This window comes from Panulirus ornatus, chromosome 57, assembly GCF_036320965.1.
Source record: "Panulirus ornatus isolate Po-2019 chromosome 57, ASM3632096v1, whole genome shotgun sequence".
NCBI lineage: Eukaryota > Metazoa > Arthropoda > Malacostraca > Decapoda > Palinuridae > Panulirus > Panulirus ornatus.
The window spans coordinates 24,798,791-24,820,291 of NC_092280.1; the positions used below are offsets into that span (position 1 = coordinate 24,798,791).

At 37.0% G+C, this 21,501-nt stretch overlaps 1 protein-coding gene across 2 annotated transcripts in view; it reads left to right on the forward strand.

The window, feature by feature from the left end:
- Marf1 (meiosis regulator and mRNA stability factor 1-like protein) overlaps positions 1 to 21,501 on the forward strand; it is a 90,871-nt gene that overhangs the window by 23,020 nt on the left and 46,350 nt on the right. For both annotated transcript variants that reach the window (XM_071694769.1, XM_071694770.1), the window contains exons 5-10: positions 724 to 884; positions 4,474 to 4,600; positions 6,510 to 6,679; positions 12,813 to 12,904; positions 13,169 to 13,412; positions 16,850 to 17,040. In XM_071694769.1, coding sequence (XP_071550870.1) covers positions 724 to 884; positions 4,474 to 4,600; positions 6,510 to 6,679; positions 12,813 to 12,904; positions 13,169 to 13,412; positions 16,850 to 17,040 — 985 coding nt within the window. The remainder of the gene's footprint in view (positions 1 to 723; positions 885 to 4,473; positions 4,601 to 6,509; positions 6,680 to 12,812; positions 12,905 to 13,168; positions 13,413 to 16,849; positions 17,041 to 21,501) is intronic.

Sequence of the window (21,501 nt, forward strand, 5' to 3'; positions counted from 1 at the left end):
CTTATTAGATGACCCTGAGGGAAACAGACTAATTGATTAAACTGAAGATCTCTTTTTGAAAAAGACAATTTTACTCCCACTTAGACATAATAACATATGAAACATTCTGACATCCACAAACAGAAAACTAATCAGCTGCTGTGACATTGATAAAGAGCTGGAAAACAGTGAACACAGGTATCCATTTCACTGTAAATTTCCATTTTCATATCTGACAAAACATCATGCTGATGCCTAACTTTAGATTAGCAAATTTTAATGCAGTTAGTTAGGACATTTGTAATGTTAACTGGAGTAAACCTCTAGATATCGAAAAAAGCCTTTTTTGTGTTAACCCTCTCAACAGGAAAATGCTTTCTCAGATGCTTGCTAATAGAGCTTTGCCTATGGTAGAGATGTGGGTTTTCATCCTTCAGATCCTATTTTTATCTATATTTTCCAGTATGGTAAATTTGTTATGGTACAAATGTGGAGAGTTCTATCTTTTGTGGGCTTCATTTAGGGCTATTACCCTTCATAGTAACATCCCAGTTATGTCATGAGTTCACTGTTGAGAGGAAATGAATCATGAGACTGCATAAATCTCTACTTATTTTCAGCCTAAATTAGTTTTTGATAATGTTGTTTATACACAGTTGATATACTTATTGCATTATCTTTGAAGAATTTAAGTATTAAAAATATAACAGCTTATTGATATTCACATTTTTTAATTTCAAATAGGTAAATGTAGTGCATGTGGGGAGTACAGTAAAAAATGCTGCAGATGATAAACTCCTCCAAAGTATGCGGCGCTTTGCTGATATTCATGGTACTGGTGCTACAATTATTCTTATCTCAGGAGACTCGAACTTTGCCACAGAGCTTTATGATTTAAGATACAGGTAAGTGACTAGTGTCAATGCCTATGTTGTATGAAAGTAGTGATGTATATTGAAATGAGTACTGTAGCAATGGCAAACAAAATGATGTTAAGTAACTGATTCTGTGATTACTCTTCAGTACTCAAAATTTACTTGCCATGCTTAGCATAAGAATATGCATTAATGGTTATACATATATTTTTCCATGCCTATGTAGGGATTCTAAAGTGTAGATTATAGTACTGGAATTTCTCAATAACAGAATCAGTCTATTAAATGGAAGGCTACAGCTTACTGTAGCAGAATTTTGATTCTAACAGATAAATTTCTGTCTTTCTAAAAATAGAAATATACAAACCTTGTTAACTCATTTACTGTAGCTGGGGCTACAGTAAATGATAATTTTTGTTCTGTTCACCTAGCTGGTGTGTATACATCTTGGTGATTTCTTTTCTGTTCACTGTGGCTGGATTTTATACATCCCATTGATTTCTCTTCTGTTCACTGTGGGTGGGATTTATATGTATGTACTGCCATTAATGCTTGTGGTGGCATCCCATGCATTGTCATCAGATGCTGCTGCCTATATTTTTTCACTTATATGTGGAGATTTCTGAGAAGCCTGAATGAGATCTGCATTTTTTTTCATACATATTCATCATTTCCCGCATTAGTGAGGTAGTGTCAAGAACAGATGACTGAGCCTCAGAGGGAAAATTCCTCCCCTGTCCCCCTTCTCTGTTCCTTCTTTTGGAATATAAAACAGGAGTTATGACATTTTTATGTGGTAATGAATATTAGATAAAAACCCTTAGTGACCATTTGCTTCATGACCAGAACACTTTCAAAAATACACATAACAAACTATGTATGCCTGAAAGTACTCCTGAAGTTCCTCTTACACCTTACATTGGAGAAGTGTGAATTAAAGATTTTGTATTATATATCGCTTTACTGAGCAAGTTATATTCTGTATAATCATACCAATATTTTTCAAGAATATTTGAGAATATTTTTCTCACAGAATCCATGCCTAGTATATTAACTCTTAGGGTCTAATTACAGTTTGTATAAAAGAAAAAGATGATGTCTGCTCCTTCCCAGTAGAATAACTCCATCATGTCTGTGTGCAGAACACCGTAAGCACTGATAGCCAAAGTCTCTGGTAAACCAATTGTGAAAATAGTATCATTATTTGTGGGATAAGAACTTTGGATCACTGAAATGTAGTAGCAGGAGCACTGCATAAATCCTGTGTGGCTATGAGACACAGTAATATCAGTTTAAATTTTGGTAAATTGACTATAAAAGAACATAATGAAGAAAAGAAATAGAATGGTAACTGGAATAAATACATTGAATGTTGAAGTTCATGGCAGCTTTGTTGATTGTCATTTTGCTTTTGTGGGTAAATTGAATCATAAGAAATTGAAGGAAATTTTGGAGAGAAAGACGATTTATAATGGAACTGTTACTTGTATGACAGTATATGCTGGTATGAATGAATGTCCTGAAGTAAATAAGGAAGTATATTAAGGTTGTGTACTGTCTTATTGGTTGCTTAATGTTTTTTCATGAATGGATCATTGTATGAGATGAGAGGGAGCTAGGTACTGCTGCTAAACCATGGTGAATCAAAATAGATATCACCACGCTTATTGTATGTTGATGTTGCTGCTCTGTTTCCTTGATTAGATTAGGAGTTGAAAAGGGTGGTGGATCACTCTAATGATGTATATAGGAGGATGAAGATGAAAGTAAATAGACACAAGTCACATTTTAGTTTTTGAAAGTGATATGTCTCAGTTTAATGTCAATTTGATTTGTGAGAATTATGAAGCTGTTGATGAGTAGGTCTGAGCGACTGAAGATCAGTAAAGATGGTATTTGAATAGCTACAGTTGAAAGTAAAACCTTGCAATGGACAAAATTTGTAGTACAGTGAAAGTTCTGGTAAATGGAAGAATATACTTGTAAGCGTTTGCAAAAACCTTCCATAAAGGAGTAGATACTTGTCCAATCAGATATATGGACATAAGACTAAAGTCCATGATGGTCATGAGTGGTTAAAGGTAAGAGTAGTAAAGATAGGTAACTTATGTTGTATAGTTAGAATTAAGAGGGTAGATACATTAGAAAATGGGAATATGAAAAGGATATTTTTTGTGTATGATTATGGGCCACTATGGACCAATGTTATAAGGTGTGCATTGACCTTGATGATTTAAGGGAGTTACACTTGAGCCTTGTTACTGTTCATCCTAAAATGGTATGTGAAACTCAGCGAGATGAGTAGCCTTCGATGAGTCTTGTAGGAAAATAGGCCATGATTCAGTGTCTTTCCATACTGAGAAGAGAGAGATGAAGCTAAGTACAGTAAAACCTATGCATAGAGAAGAGAGAGATGAAGCTAAGTACAGTAAAACCTATGCATAGAGAAGAGAGATGAAGCTAAGTACATTAAAATCTCTGTTATCTGAAATGCTGGGGTAATTAGCTATTTTGGATAAGAAAACTTCTTGTTAATAGATTTTTTAGATATATTTTAAACTGTTTTGCAAATTTGTAAATATTTTACATACAGAAAATATTATTGTACATAAGCAAATGACGTGAAAGGCCTTAATAAGTGCTGCCTTGGAATTGTGCTTAGCCAGCTTCTAGCAGAACTACATCTTTTTGAGGCTTAGAATTTTCCTCTTGCACCTTGTGCACTCCATAGACAGCTTAGAGGAGCTGTCAGGCAATTGCTAACACTGAAAGGAGCCATTGTTCCCTGTAGTAATCCAGAATGCAGAAAATACACTAATGTGCAATACTAGCTCAAAACACCACACCAGAAAGCACAAGGAAGATGGTAAATAATCACCACTGCCACAAAACACCTGGTGGTAAGTACACTAATTGCTTAGGTATGATGCACAAATATATATTTTTACGTTCTTTCTTCTTTCTTTTAAACTATTCGCCATTTCCCGCATTAGCGAGGTAGCATTAAGAACAGAGGACTGGGCCTTTGAGGGAATACCCTCACCTGGCCCAATTCTCTGTTCCTTCTTTTGGAAAAAAAAAAAAAAGAAAAAAAAAACGAGAGGGGAGGATTTCCAGCCCCCCGCTCCCTCCCCTTTTAGTCGCCTTCTACGACACGCAGGGAATACGTGGGAAGTATTCTTAATCCCCTATCCCCTATCCCCTATTTTTACGTATGATGATTTTTTTTTTTTCTTTTTGATAAACGAGGGTTGCTAACCGATATTGGAAAATGTCAAGTTGTTTTGAACATTTCATCATCTCAAATTATAGATATTAGAGGCCTTACATATACCTTATAACTTATATCACTATAGTCATATATTAGAATCAAAGATATATTTTTTCCTGATAGATTTGAGGTTGTTGATTGAGTTAGAATGCAAGAAGTAATTGTAGAAATGTAGATATGTAAATATCATTAGCTATATTTGGATGTTAGAGTAAAGATAGGCAAATTAGACTTTCTTTCATCCTGTGGAGTCTTTTTTAGCCCACATTTTTTCTGCCAGCAACCAGAATTGAATAGTCATCATGACTGTTTAATATAAGTGACTTCACATCTCTGCATATTTTCCAGGAAGAATCTTCGTGTAATATTAGTGCACAATGCTCATGCTCAAGACTCCCTCAAACTTTGTGCACATGAGACAGCCTTGTTTTCTGAAGTTACCCAGGAACTACCTCAGCGAGCTGTAAAGGCAAAGGTAAGTAAAATCTGCGCATCATTAAGTACTTGCTTTAAAAATCACACTTTAGTTAGATGAAATATAAGGAGGTTTTATTGGTTTTTAGTGATTAGAGTGTTAGGTGCTTCTGTTGGTTGAAAGTGATTTTGTGCATGTTTTTCCATGGACTATTAATAGACATTTCACCACTCATATGGTGTTCTCTGATAGTATCACTCTTGGTTTGCGAAATAGTTGTAAATGTTTTGTCTCTCCATTTTCATTTTGATGTATTGTTATCTTTGTGTTCTGTATTTTATTAGATATTGTTGTGGTGATGTCAATGTCATGTGTAATTATCTGAAATTCTTATCTTTTACTTTGTTATTCCTATAAACAGGAAGTACAGAAATTCCAGCACTCATTTCCAGTGAGGTGTTTTAGAAAGAGGAATTGGAAGAATTTAAGTTTTAAACTTTACTAGTTTGTGACTGCCCTAATGGGAAATGCTGTTTGCATCCAAACTTAAAAAGGCATTTTAGATGAGACTAAGGTGTAGATTGAAAAAGAGAAGTTGAATTGTATTTGAAAGAAGTGGAGGATTGTGGTCAAGAGGCATCCATATACGAGAGAGCTTGGTTCCCCGTTGAAGAGAGAATATCGTTTTTAGAGAGTATGAAGGGTGTAGGACACAGAACAAAACCGCATAGGATACTGCTGTTGACAGGGAAAGAAGATGTTGATCTGTTGAACCCTTTGGGACACTGCTGTTCAAAAGGAAAGAAGGAGATGTTGATCTGTTGACAGCTTTGGAGATAGACTGGTAAGACTGGTAAGAGGAAGCTTGATATGAGAGAATAAAGTGAGAGAGGAAAGCCATAATAGGGGGCTTGAAGATCAGATCTCAATGCCAAACCCAGTTAGAAGCTTTTGATATATCAGGGGCTACAACATAGGGTTCTCCAAAACTCAGGTTGACTAGACATAGATAAGATAGGAAAAAAATACCATTTCTGGATATGCTTGTTAGTATTCGTCTATTATGTCACAATATTGTTTATGACAACATTGTGATTCTGCAGTCTTTGCAAGATGCCCCAGATAATATGGAATTGTTGATTGATGCAAATTGATTTGGATAAATTGAAGAAGCTTTTAGATGATGGTGCAAGTTCAGGTCCAGGGGGTCAAAGGGAAGAATAGAATAACAATGATAATGAAATTGAGAATATTGAAGACCCTGACCAGTCAGCCACATATGAACATACAGTTTACACTGCATGACAGCCAGCACAAGCACCCTGCAAATTCAGCACCTTTCTGTAGACATAAGTAGTTTCTTATTGTATTGTATATTACAGTTTGTGGTTCAAGGATAAACATTCTACACATTGCCACACTCAAGATATTGAAAAAAGTTTTTTATATGTGTTTGTTTTCTGACTCATAAACACTGCCTTGTAGCTATGCTTGTTTACCTCTGAATTTCTTTGTCATATCACCACTGGTGCTTTGCTTTTCTGCTCTATTTTTGAATTTCATCTATGTTACAACAGTCTTATCATATTCATGACTACTGTCATCTTTGTGACTCTTCTCCTTCTCTGTTTTTCACCTTGTTTTTATAGAGGCTTCACCACCTGGGCCTTTAAATGAGAGAGAGCTTTGGATGCATCCCACCTGGTGTCTTTAATGACATAAGATGATTACCTCCAGTATCTCATTGGGTAAATATTGTTTTATGTAGAAAGAAATTCTGCTGTAAAATGTTTCAGGTTCCAGATCAAGTACTCATGCATCTGTAGAGATTGGAATTGAAGTGGTTGATGGAACAGAGTTATTGTACTAATTATTTTCTTTTGAAAACATTTTCAGGTCCTGTGAATGCAGAGTAAGAGTTGTATCTTTGAGGAAACTGACCTCAAGCAATGATTTTTCTTTTCATTAGGGGAGCAGTTTACGTCGAGATATTTTGGTAAGAAACTTACCAGATGGTGTAGAAGAATCTGCTATACGTCGACGTCTAAATATATTGTCAGCCAACTGTGGAGGTAAAGTGGGACGTGTCCGTGCTGACTGTGCTACTATTTATTTCCAGACACCTGAGCTGGCAACGCGGTGAGTTAAAAGATATAGCTTGGCTTGTATGGAATGGTTATCCTTGTTAAGAAATATTTTTGATTACACTTTTATGTGTTATTAGCATTAATGACTGTGCTTTTTCTGAATCTTAATACAAAAAAATGAGCTGGTAATCTACATGAGCATGATGCAAACCCTCTTCTCTCACCATTAGAAAAATCTTACAAAATTTTCTACTGGAGGGTTGAAAGGTGCCTTTCATCTGCTATATGTAGGATGAATGGCTCAAAATTGCTGTGGTAGATGCATGATTTGAATTATAACACATTACTCTGCTTCCTGACTTTTGAATTTCTAACCAACATGGGATTTCCCTAAGTCTATAGGTATTACATACAACTATTTAGTTGTATGTGTGTGAGCATGTTCTTATGCTGACAAGCATGCAGTATACAATGGGAAAAAGTGACAGAGAAAAAACTTGCTTATTGGTGCTGATGCTTTACAAATCCAAGATGGCCACAATTGGGCCATGCTTGTACTTGTGATATGTCAGCTAGTAAAATTAATTGGTTCAAGAGCACGATAGGGGAGAAACCACTACTCATTCAACCATTCACCACTGGGGACCTAGGAATGAAAACCAGTAAATATTTCTGGCTTAGCATACAAAGCAACTAGGAGTAGCAGGAGTGGGGGCTGGAAATTCTCCCCAAGCAAAAATTTTCATCTAGGGCTCGGTAGCATGTATTTATACTATCTCACTAAAGTAGGAAATGATGAACAGGCCATAGGAAAGGAGGTTGAAGATAAATAGAAAATATGGAAGGAGCTGGATGATAAGTTCAAAAGTGTATTCACAGTGAAAAACATTATAACTCCAGCACTAATAAGATGGGTTAGGGAGGACCAGTAAAGCATTGAAATTGTTAGAAAAGGCAAAAGTATGCTGTTGAAGGATGTCATTCCACATAAGGCACATGAGCATGATGTAGTCCATCTGTAAATATTCAAGACGAATACAGAAACCACTGAGGTTGTTTGACATGTGTTAGAAAAATTGTTGGAAGTGGTTGTAGTGCTAAGTTAGTAGAAGAGAGGAAATGTTGTGCTTGTTTTTGAGAAGAGAGATAGGAAATTACACTGAGCTACAGACTAGTATGTGTGAGAAGTAAGGTCTCTACAACATTAGAAATAATCAGAAAGCAAATGAATGATTATTTGTAAAGAACTATCAGACAGCATATAGATGATTACTTGCAAAGGAGAAAGTATCAGAAGTGGATGATTACTTGCAAAATGAATGATGTTTGCGAAAGAGGTACTACGTTAGAAAAGACAATCAGAAAGCTAATGAATGATTGTTTGCAAAGGAAGTGGAAATTCAACTGAGGAGGAGGAAAAAATGCAAAATATGAAAGTGGAATATTTAGAAGCTGATAGAGGGAAGCAAAGAAAGAGTAAATGAAGATTTTGGAAGAAAGTTAAGTGAAAAGTTTTAGGAAAGGTAGGGGATGTGTAGATTAGAGTTTTGTTGTAAAGATGACCATGGAAAAGTATTTAGTGAAAGGTAAGAAGTTTTATGCAGCTTGTATGGGTCTGGAGAAAGCGTATGACTGAGTCGAGTGGAATGCTTTGTGGAATGTGTTAAGGATATATGGTATAGAGGAAAACTATTGCATGGTGTAAAAGCCTTCTATATAGGAGCAAATGTGTGTGTAAGAGTGGATGGAGAGCTGAGCAAAAGTTTTGGAATACATGTAATATATATATATATATATATATATATATATATATATATATATATATATATATATATATATATGAAAAGGAGTGCAGAGATGGAGTGTGGTGGCGAGATTTGGTGGCTAGTGGCAATCCTGTTTATGGATGATACTGTTTTGGTTATATAGAATGAAGAGGACATGGGCAATGCAATTTAAGGAACCATAAGATAATAAAAAAAAAATGTTCAAGAGATGGAGCCCTGCTTGTGTGAAACCCCCTTCCCCGTACAGTACAAATAGTCATTTAAACACACACACACACACACACACACACACAACTACATGGAGAGGCATGAATGCAACTTAGTTAATTAGTAGATTTGACAATGTCGACATGGAACTGTTGCATGGGAGGGAGCGAGGGCACAGTTAATGCAGGAAACAGCAAATGTTTCTGTATTGATTAAGTGTTGGATGAGTGAGTTATCCTGATTTTCCTGAAAAACTGATGAATGCAGTAGAAAAAAAAAGAGATTGCACGATAAATAGATAAATCGCGGTTTGAAACTACATTTTACAAGGATCGAATAGTTAGATTAAAAGAGCAAACTATATTCAGTTCATAAGAAAGGTGAAACGAAATTTTCATAAGTAGTGACTTGTTCCACAAAAACATTATCCGATTTTTTTATAACTCAGTAAATTTAAGTTTAGCCTTCATTTTACGTTTGCGAAAGAATATCGCGACCGAGGTATTCGACCTTTTTACCGAATGTTTAACGTATCCGTCCATTTCATATCTTTTGGGGTTTATGAATGTCGCCCTCCATTTTCTATGGGAGGCAATTTAGTTATGTATTTATTCAATATCCTCAGACAGGTGATAGGTTAATTATCTTATTAAATCAGACATTTTACATATTGAATTCACATGACAGCAATACCTGACATAAGCAACAAATACTAATTATATTAATATCTAAAAATTCAGTGGAATGTGTTCTTAGTTTTGACCGTCTTTAAGGATCGTCCTTGAGGAAGAAACACGTGCGAACAGCATCAATGCATCTTATAATGTTCCTGGTTGCTGTAATTGTGGTTAGAGGATGCATTTGTTTAAACAACATGTCTTATGTTGTAAAGTTATACATTACCAACTAGTTTGACAAGAGAACAACCACGTGAATTAGTGGTGTGTGTTTGTGTGTGTGTGTGTGTGTGTTCGAGTCTGCATGTTTGTTGTGGAAAGCTCGGCGTGTGATTGGCTAGAACGTGCTGGGGCGAGTGGCAGGCCGCGCCCTGATTGGCTAGAGCAGGGGAGAGCCCGACTCCCTCGCCAATAATGTTGGAGGATGGCTTTTCGCGCCGGCATGTGAAATCATGTTGCACTATCATGGCCGGCTAGCTCTGGATTAAGGGTGGCTCGTGTGTTGCAGAGGATTGTCGGCAATATTAGTCACGTGTCGGCGACATTAGTAGTGACATGTTAGAAGGATGTTACCGCGATTTATGGTAGGTAGGGGGTTGTTATTAATTTGGGGAGGGGTGGTGGTTTTTAGACCTTTAAAAGCATATTGTGAACATTCATTTTTTTGGGAGGGAGTCTTTTGTTGATATGTGACATGTCTTAAGTATGTGACGTGTTCTGAGGTTGCTTCACTGCAAAAGGCAGTGGAATGACTTAATGATGACAGTTGACACCTGCGGTCAGCCGTAAATACAGTGCCTTGAGGAGGGCCAGGAAGGTGTGCATGGCAAAAGGCAAAAGATTAAATCTTGGTTGAGTTTTGTTAGCAGCTGATTGAAACTTGTCTAGGGAAGCGATTACTGAAGCACCAGCATGAAAGACTTACTCCAACCGAGATCATGAAAGAATAATGGGTTTGTTATTCGGTTTAAGGGTACCACTGAAGTACTACAGGAATGAGAGATATTGTTTTCCAGTGGCATTGTAGATTGTTGTATAAGGTGGAGCCAAATGCTTCGTTTCTTAATGATACTTGGATGAGCTTTGAAGATCTTGGAAGAATGAGTGCCATATATTACCCTAGTTCTGCATCCCAATTGGCTTTGGTAATTGGATCATTTTATGCTCTTATAGTGCAGGGTGTAGACAAAGAATACAATTATGACTGTGGGACATGATTTGGAGCACTTGTCATTAAGCAGTGTTAAACATTAAGGGTTATATATTTCTTGGGGAAATGTGAGATTAGATAATATAAGAGTATATAATACTCATGAATTGTTAGCTGTAAAAGCTCGCTTGAAACGTAGTGGCTAAAATGTAGGAAATATCTGAACAACTATTCGTCTTGTTCTTGATAACTTTATCAGAGTTGAAATCTGGCTATAGGGCATTGCTTATTTATGAGTGACAGATATATATAACGACCAGAATATTGAAAATTAAGATAAAGGTCGACTATAAGGGAGGTTTCGTGAGGTTTTCGTAGGTTCTGTTAAATTTTTTCTTGATTTTACTTTGATGCAATAGTTTTCCATAAGTATTACTGTTTCCGTATATATCATTTAGTAAATTGTGATAGTCCAGTCATGCAGTGTAGGTATTTAATCACAGTACACTATTTAAAGATCCTATGTAGCAATTTTACAAAGCTAGTTTGTGCAGAGCTAAACTGATGTATTGCTAATGAGGTTGAATTTAATGGGTAAAAGTATGCTAGCACTGCTGTTTCATCCACCTGTTTGGAAGATGAAGTTATTGTACTGACAGCTTTTGATGTGTTTTGCACAATTCTGACCTTTTCTACTGCAGATTTTTCCCTTTTGAGAAATTCTCTCCTTATCCAATGAAAATGGCGGATCCCCAATGGGAACTTGGGTTTTAGGTGGGGTAAGTCATTAAAAGTAGTGATTTGTGATAGAATTGAAGGTTATCACATCTAAAAACCATTGGAAAAATCATTTCAACAACACCAAATTTGACAAACTTAACAAACCAAACCTAACCTGACCTAACCTAATTAACCAAACTTAACAAACCTGATCTAACATAAAAAGCCAAACTTAACCTAATAAACCAAACTTAACAAACCTAACCTTCACAGGATGTCTTAATGGTAATAATACCAGAAGAATAGCCCAGCATCATTATCAGTCTTGGTTGAGTTCTTATGGTTTGTAATGATAGGAAATAAAATAACAGTTGCAGAGCATGATGTTGTGTATTATATTCCTTTGGACATCATTAGATACAGTGATGGAAATATATCGAGAATGTTTGGTTAATAAAAGTGTTATACACTTTTGAGAAATATAAGCAAGTAATATGAAAACTTTTCCTACCATCCCTGGCAGTCAAGGGTTATTATGGATTTTATTCTAATTGAAATATACCATTCATGCCCATGACTGAGCATTAGAAAAATTGCATCAGATGGGGACTAACAGATGACATAACGAACTATTATGCAATCCCTAGAAAGACAAATTAGAATTTGCTATATATATCTATTATTTTTGCTGCAATGTGTAGTGTTTATAGATTCAGATGGTTTTATAAGTGTTTTAATGACTTGATTCAGTATTAGCCCTTTATTTTTCCTTGATATATATCAAAACTAGCATTTTCTTACATGAATAGACATAATGAGTGGCCATGTGATGCCCTGCATGAGACAAATATGATACTGGTGCATTTCCAATATTTTTTTTTTAGGCTGCTAGCTGAGTTGGTCAGAGATGGTGGTTTACATTTGTATTTTATAACTCCTCATTTTCCTCAGTATACATAACATTACTTGATAGTGTTCAGCAGATTGTGATGCTACAAAATATGCAGTGCAGCTGTTGTTGTATCTTCTAATCCCCACAGTGGCATATTAGAACACAATTATCTGATATTCAAATGTATTAGTGATGCAGAGCTATTCAAGACAAATATCTTTATTTGAGAAATTGGCAAGTGTCTTGGTCCATTTTTATACATGCTTGTTGGTCAGTGTGCATTTGTACATACACAAAAATAGTTACGCAAGCTGGGAGCGGGGGGCTGGAAATCCTCCCATCATTTTTTTTTTTAATTTTCCAAAAGAAGGAACAGAGAAGGGGGCCAGGTGAGGATATTCCCTCAAAGGCCCAGTCCTCTGTTCTTAACGCTACCTTGCTAATGGGGGAAATGGCGAATAGTATGAAAGAAAGAAAAAGAAAGTTACGCAAGCTATCTTGCTAAAGTGGGAACGTCAAATTATGAAAGAAATTAGGGAAGGGGTTAGTCATGAATTGACGTCTTTAAACGTGTAAAATAGTGTCTTGTTAGAATGTGTTTGACCTTTTATTGTATAGTATGAACATGGTGCTGTATAGTTGAATAGTGGTATCTTTGGTTTTTAGTGTAGGAAAACTACTTGATAAAGATATTGCTGAAGTTTCTTAAGACTTAATTGATGTAGTGAGTAAACAGCATCTTCGCATTTCAGGGCCAAGAAGAGGCTAGATGGTGAAGACGTGTATGGTAGAAGAATTTATTGCAGTTTCGGCAAGGAAGGATCCCCGAAAATAGATAATTCTGGTAAGTTTTATTACTGCTGTGATGCCAAATGTATTCCAGCATAATGTTGTACCCTTGAGAAAAAAGTTTTGCCATTTCTTGTATTGGTGAGATAGTGTTTGGAACAGAAGCAAGGCTGCATCTGCTCTCATGAATATTTTGCTCCTTTGGAGTAAGGATATGTTCAGGTATTGGTGAACCCATGAACTTTTTGCATGTGGTCCAGCTTCATGTTCATGAAAATTCTGTTCAAAGCAATAGATAAATAGATTAACCTTATTTCAGGAAAACTGCAGTGTCAGTCACGTGACAGGGAATCTGAGTTACCCTCGACATTGAAAATAGGAAATCCCCAGGTTTTTCAGAGCCCTTCACAAGCAGTAATGGGTGAGTTAGGAGCTGCCAATCTGTCTTGGAGGGTACGGGATCCTCTTAATGACTCTTCAACATTGCATCAGCCATATTCTGCTTTCAAGAGTTATGGAAAGAATCCATCCCTTCCTATATCATCTGAGCAACAATTTAATTCGTAAGTAATGATTTGTATTCTTTTGTGTGTGCTTTATTTGCATCTTTCATTATGCTTATTATAGATGGTCAGATCCTGTGTTTCCTTCATGTTATGTATATACCATTTTTTTTTTTTTTTTGTAATGTGATGTTGCAATCAAATATAAAAGAATGTTTGTTTCATATGACAGCAAGGAATGGATGTGAGCAAGTCAGGCCTTTCCTCCATCTTTTCCTAGCACTGCCTTGATAATATTGGAAATGGTGAACAAGTATTAAAGAAAAGAAAGAATGTTGAATTGGTATGATGTTCAATTTTCATGTTGAAATTCTTTACCATTTTTTGTTTGTCAGAGTTACTGGCTAGTGAATAATTTCAGTGAAGCTAGATTATAAAACTGATTCTCCAGCAGAACAAGTAGCCAAATGTTGATATTATTGTACTATAAAGTAGCAGATAGCCAAAGTCCATTATTCCTGGTGTGGTCTTTTCAGATAAGGTCATGGTTAAGTGAGATTGATACATTTACAGATCAAATGTATATTGTAGTTGTTTTGCAAGTAAAAATGCAGCAAGATAGTGTACACGGTCACTTGGCTTAGTGCTTGTTAGGGTGAAATAAGGGTTTTTACTGCTTGTAGCAAGGAAATGACTCAGGACTTTGAGAGGAATCTGGATATCAAATGGAGTTGCAAGAGAGCAAATTTTACTGAGTTGACCAGTTGCTTCAGGATTTTAGATTTGGACTTTATAGTGTACGGAACAGCAGTCATAATAAGATATCTTCAGAATCTTTAATGACTGTGTCAGCAGATGTGGTGATTGGGGGACAGGCACTATTTCGTAAATGTTAGAAGGCCAAGGAAATTATCTGGCTTAAAAAACCCGGTTGGTCCATTTAAATATGATAAAAGGAACAAGACGTATTTTGAGAAATTTAACATTAACAAGGCACATTAAAATCTTTAACTTTCATTAATTTATTATGAAAAATTTTTAGTTTTAAGAATGAATTATGAAATGCATCCTTGTGGTGGAGCACTGATTTCCTATACTCGTACCTACTTTGGCATATTTTGCATATATTTTTCACTATTGTTATTATGTAAGACCGTATACCCCTCATCTTTGCTTGTTCTATCATATTATGTATGTCGTCCATACCACACTTTCATTGATGTATCCATATCTTTATCCTCTTCATATTTTCTCTAAAAAGTATTCTTAACTCCTATATTTTGTTGGAGTAATTAACCCAGTGATTATAAGCATATTGCACAGAATTTATTAGTAAACATGAGTATATAAATTTACAGTCAGGTATCTTTTTATTTTACTCATAATTCATCCAAGTTTCCTCTTTTCCATGCATGATAATCAGTGTCATCTTTCATAGCTTCATCTTGCACCCTTCACTAAATCCCATGCGGAGGTGCTATAACTTGGTTTCATACATACTTAGATTACGCTCCTCAAAAGTGACCACTTTCATCATCTTGATAATTTATATATAACATTCCATTTACATGTTTGATTTTGCTTGTTGATCCATGAATAGTGGCTAATGAGTTGGCATGCTTTTCGAGGATGGCATCCAACTATTATTGATGCTCTGACTTTTATACCCATCTGTTAAGACATCCAACTGACTTGTACTGTTAGTATCTTATAGAAGTCTTCTATTGCTAAGAAAGTGCAAGAAAAATATTACAATCTTCTTGGTACCCTTACAAACACCATTGCAAGTGCACTGCAATGTACCTGAAAGCTATACGTACACTGTGGGAAGTGTGTCGGTTGTTGGGTGAACAAGTCACAAGAAAAACCTCTATTTATATAAGTTAGTGATGATGATAAGGAAGAACAACACAAAAAGTGTAAAGAAGTTAACTGTGATTTTATTTTTTCTTTTGATGCCATTTTGCTGTCCCTTCTATTTCTATCTATATCTCTTACACCTGTTCCAGTTGAATTCCCTCAAAGGGGTGGCCACAGCAACAGTTTCCATAACTAATGATCTCCAGTGCACTGGAGTCCTCTTTTCTACAGGTATTATTTTGGCTGCTGCTTTCGTGAGCAGCCTACATGTGTCTCTGCCATTAGGACTTGTACATGTTTCTTTCCCCTTCTGTGCATTCATGTTATGAACGTGTGCACGGTGCCCACATGTTCGTGTATGTAACGTGTGTGTGACCTTGTGTATAGAGATGTCTTCCTCCGAGAATGGCTCGGAGCTTCTCTTCCCACCAAGCATTAGGCTTAATAATTTAATTTTGAAGCCAGATGGTCATTTGTCCTTGAGTTGTCAATCAGTTACGGAGTATTTCACCACTGTACGGGACATGTCATTGCTGCAGGTTTAAACAAGAGGAGTGTGAGCTGCCCAGAATGTGCGACGCTAGAATACCCCAATCAATCACAACTGCTCTTAGTCCCATTGCCAATCAAGGGTGGTGTTATAGCTAGCAGGGCGGAGACTCGTCTTTGTAATAAATACCCATGACACCCTCTGAGATCCCTCTCTCTCTCTAGCCTCTATGGTATCCTGTTAAGTCCAAATATGATAGTTGGGTTTTACCATCTGGACCCCAGAAAATCTTTAGTTCACACTCCAGCAGGTTGTAATTTCTTGGGTAATTGATCTTGGTGGATATTTATGCTTGCTTGATTGGGTTTCATGTGACATCTGGCATATATACTTGCTTCTCATGTAATCAGTAAAGGAAACATTGGTTCCTTGAAATTAGAGTGGAAGAATCAAGAATATATGATTTGCATGGTTAGAACTGTACCAGTTGGTTGTATGCTGTATGTGTTTAGGACTGAAAGGGTTATTGAATGAGTGCAGAAGTTGACTTGTTAGCCTGAATTTATTTTTTTTTTCATACTTGTTCACTGTTTCATGCATTACAGAATAAGGGCTGCAGTCACTCAAATCCATTCTCTGCTGTTTTCTGCAGTTCACCAAAACTATATCCTTCTTATCCATAACCAGGCCCCACAGACCTTTTTATGTTTTCCTCAGGTCACTTCTAATGCCTAGATTTTGTTTGCTGACAGCATGTCTCCCCCTTTATACCACATCATTTTGGTTCATTCCATCCTGTGCACGCCATTCACTCAAGTGCACATTCAGGCTCATATCAATTCTCTCCATATGTCCAAACCATTTCAGCACACACCTGTCAGCTTTCTCATTCAGACTCTGTTGATATGTACACCTCTCTCTTATTCTTTTATTTCTTAATTAAACATCCTCACACCACATATTGTCCTCAAGCATTTCATTTCCAACATAATCACCCTCATCTGCACATTCTCATCCATAGCCCATGCCTCACATCCATACAGATCCATAAGAAAACGTATTGATTGGATGAATTCTCTATTGCTTGTGGTTGACTTAGTGCCAAGACTTCTTGAAACATTGTGATAAGTATTTACTGGAATTTCAGTCAACGAATGTGGCGAGGCAGTAGTTGCAAATATCAGAGCCAATCAGCTGTTAATGGTATAAATGGAGGCTTCTCAGGATTATCTCGAGACTACAATTTACACAATGGGGAAAATGCTTCAGATGGCACTACCTCTCAGCCATTGTACTTGGACAAAACACCAGATCATATCAGAAAAGGTCGTTCACAAAGTAAGTTACGTTTATAAGTGGTATTATTATTATTATTAAGTTATGAAATTTTACTTGGAGATGAAATGGGTAAGAGATGGATGTAAGAGTGGAAATGTAAATGTGAGAATTAAGGAAGGGGAGTTCCTGAATTAAAAGGAGGAAGTGGGAGAAAGATGGAGAGAGTATTTTGAAAAACTGATGAATGTGGGATAAGATGAGGCAGCAGTTGTTACGTTCATGTGTATGGGCAATGGAAGGAAATGGATACAAGTGCTGGGGCCTTTTCCAAGGAGGGCAGTAAAAAGGGAGATAATGATAAAAGTAGGAAGGGCATCTAGGGATGTCTGTAGCACTTATAGGAGAATAGGTCTGTTAAGTGTATGAGGAAAAGTGTTTGCAAGGTTGTTGATTGATTTAGTGCTGGAAGTGACTGATTGCAGATGAGTTAGTAGCAAGGGTGTTTTAGGAAAGGTAGAAAATGTGTGGATCAAATTTTTGCAGTGAGAATGACTGAGGAAAAGTATCTAATGAGAGAGAAGAAACCTTATGCAGCTTTTATGGATCTGGAGAAACCATATGACTGAGTCAGATGGAATGCTGTATGGGATTTGTTAAGAGTATATAGGGGGATAACTGTTGGATGGTGTGAAAGCCATGTGTAAGAGTGGATGGTGAGTTGTGAAAGTTCAGAATGCATATGGTAGTGAAACAGAGCTATGTGATGTCACCCTGTATATGGTTAGAGTGAAAGATTGAAAGCAAAACAAAGGAAATTCGATGCAGAGAAGGGGTGTGGTGGTGATGTATGATGGCTTATGACAAGTCTGTTTGCAGATATGTGTTGTGTGCTGAGAGTGAAGAGGAGTTACAGAAGGTTGAAAGTGTTTTATGTGTAAGTTTAGGTGACTGACTGTAATTGCTAGTAAGAGTAAGATAATGGAGATTGAAAGGAAACAGGGTGGAAGTATCTCTGTAGATTGAGGGAAGAAAGTGTAATAAACTGTCATATGGATGTAGGGGAAAAAGACTGGAATAGATGACAGAATTTAAGTATTTAGGAGCTATGTTGGGTTAGTTTGGTGATGAGCAAGGAGAGGTAAGGGAGAGAGCAGTACATGGTAGAAGAATCATTGTTTCCCTGACTAAAATAACGAAGGGTATAGGTGTATGGAAGTTAAGGAAGGATTAAAGGACAGCATAGTCCTCCAGACCCTGACATGTGCAGCTGAAACATGGATATGGAATGAGGCACAGAGGTGAAGAATCCAGGCTGTTGAAATGAGTTATTTAAGAGGAGCATTTGCTATACGTAGATGGAGTAAAGAATGAAATGAGGGGGGGTCTTAAGAGATTTTGTATAGTGGGGAATGCAAAGGGAATGAGTTGTGGAGTAGTAGAATGGATTAAGCGTAATACTTTGAAGGGGGTTGGTCATGTGGAAGTATGTAAGACTTGTGTTTACATTGAGAGTGTATGATAGTACCATGGAAATTGGTGTGAGAGGAAGACCACTTATGAAATGTAGGAAATGAGTAGAAGAGTACTGGAGGGAGAGAAATGGTGGAAGAATGCATAGAATGGTGCTTGCAAGGATAAGGATAAATGGATACTTTTGCCATGGCCACCCTCTTGATGTGGGTTCCTGGAGGGAACAGGCATCATAGGTAAATAGATAGGGGAGGTAGTTGTGCACTCCTGGGGCAACATTTCATGAATTTTTTTATGATCAGTTTTGTTTTAACCTTGTATGTTGTCCACATTTGCTATTTCCTTGTTCTGTGTATTCCAGTCACCACCACTTTTATAATGTGAATGTACTTTTTCATTTTGTTTAATAATTTTCATGCTCATTTTCATGTTATTTCTTCTGGTTTTTCTATCTAAAGATCTTTTGAAGAACTGTTCATTGTCTGCATTATGAATTTAGTTTGAAAGCATAAAGGTTTGGATCAGGGCACCCCTTGCTCTTCATTCTTATTTGGTGAGTAACTGTTAAGTCGTTATTTATCGTTAACTTTGCATTCATAGTCCTGATACCATCTTTTATTCCCTCTTCTTGACCTTCTCTGTAAGTTGTCTCTGCATATATAGGTGTGATGACCCAACTTGAGAAACATTGTTTTATTTTTGGCGGATGCGAAATATTTGCCAATAGGCATTTGGTTTTCTGAACTATTCTCCTAAGGTGGGACTCTGACAACAGATTGGGGATGACAGTGCCTCTTTTGTGTGTGTCGCTCAAATTCCTGCAGATTATCTTCTGCTAGATGATATTCATACCAAGACTTTCTTTCACTTTGACATATCCTCATTTTACTTATTTAGGCTGATTTTCATTAAGCGTGTATTGGAAAACTTTGGAGAGTTTCAAGGTCCCCTTGCAAGTAAATCTTGCTTACTTTACACATCATGGTCTTCACATCATTTGCAAAGAGTTAGGTTGAAGCCCATACCTTCTGGTGTCATTTATATGGGTCAAGAAGATTAATGGGTTTAGAACAGAGTCCTGCAGTTCTCCTTTGGTTACCTAAACCCATTTTGAGAAGGTTCCCTTGACATGCATCCTTTGTCCCCTTCTCTGTCCAGTACCAAGAGACGTTCAGAAGACTTGACTCTAGATCATGATCCTTGAGGATACAACTTTGTATTGAGAAAAATATCATTATACAACAAACGATACAAGTAATAGGGTAATGATCAAAAGAAATGGAGCACTACACTACACGCAACTAGTGGGAGCTCCTTGCATTATCCTTGCGATCATGGGAAAATCTCATGCTATAAGTTAGGTAGCTGCTAAGATAAGTCCATCAGATGGATCTTTCCCTTGTTCCTGCCTGGTGATCCAGCTTATCAGTCTGCCATGCAGTAGTGTGTGAATGCTTTCTCATGGCTCAGATACAAACAGTGCCCCCTATATCTTTTGTTGTAACACTTAGCTCCCATATTCATAGAAATCGTAAGTTCGTTATACATGACCTTTGTGTGAGTAGTGCAAAGAACAGATAAAGATTGGCCTCATTTCTCTAGATGTTGTATATAATGCATTGAAATCAGAGATGCTAACCCCCCCTCTCTCTCTCTCTTTCTTTCTCTCTCTCTCTTAACCAAGCCCCAGAGACATTTATATAGTTTACCCTACTGATTCATGTCATGGTGCATCCCATGGTGAGCAGTCATCTGTATGCTACATTGCCGAAGTTCAGTCTGTCCCATTCACATGCTTTTCTGTACATATATTTTTGTACATCCTCTCCGTATGTCCAAAGCATTTCAGCATACTCTTTTCAGGTCTTTCATAAGTATTCTTTTTGCTTACCACACATCTCTCTCTTTTATTTCATATTCAATCAATCTTTCTCACACATCCTGTCCAGATACTTCTCTTCCTGCATCTATTCCCTCTTCTGTTATTTTTCATCAAGGGCTGACAGCTTTCATCCATAAAGTACCATTGGGACTAGTATTCCATTGAATGTACCTATCTCTGTCCACTCACACTCCTCAGTGCATCCAAAACTTTAGCCTCCTCACCTGCCCTGTGATTTACTTCAGCTTGTATGGTCCCATCCACTATCATGTATACTCGCTGATATCTGAAACAGTGCTCTTCCTGCAGGTTCTCTCCACTTGCACACCAACCAGCTTGCCTCTCCCCTGCTGAACGTAAAACCTAAATTTCACATTTTCTCAGCTCTCTCTTTTCATACACTTTCCATCTCAGAAACCAGATTTTGCAATTCCTGAAATCTGCCACCAGAGCATTGTCAATAGCAAAGAGTAAGTGATTCGCCACATGCCCCCTGCCCCACATAGACAAGACTTTACTGTCGTTTTGAGCCCCTCACATTTACCTCTCTTGCCATCTCATCTGTTAGGAGATTAAACAGCCTTGGTGAAATCAAATACCCTTGCTGAAGACCCTCCTTCATGTAGAATCACTCTCCGTCCTCTCCTACTCATACACACAGCTTACTCTCTTGATAGAAACTTCACTGTGTAGAAGCTTTCCTTCCACTCCTTATACTTGAAGCATCTTCCACAGGGCATCATTATCAACTGTATCGTGTGCTTTCCCCACTCCTTTTAGTTCCATTGTGAGTGAAAAGTCACCTTCTGTGAGGTATCATGAGAGTACAATCTCATGTAAGATATTATTACTATATTGGAGGTAAATTATGTAAAGAGAATGAGAATAAATAGGAGTGACAATGAAGGGAGCAGATGAAGTGTTAATAGGCAAAGGAAAGGTGAAGTAGGGATGGATTGATTAAATGAAAGACTGGTGAATGTGTAAGAATGACGATAGATGTAATTTGTTTGGTTGATATGTGGTGTAGAGAGAGATTCTTAAGAAAATGGTTTGGTGAAAAGAAAGATGGGAAATCCCTCAGGAAGATAAAGTGTGGTAAAGCGGCATGAGGAGATGGGATTGCCAAAGAGTTTGCCAAGAAAGGGAGTGACATTTTTGATAGTTTA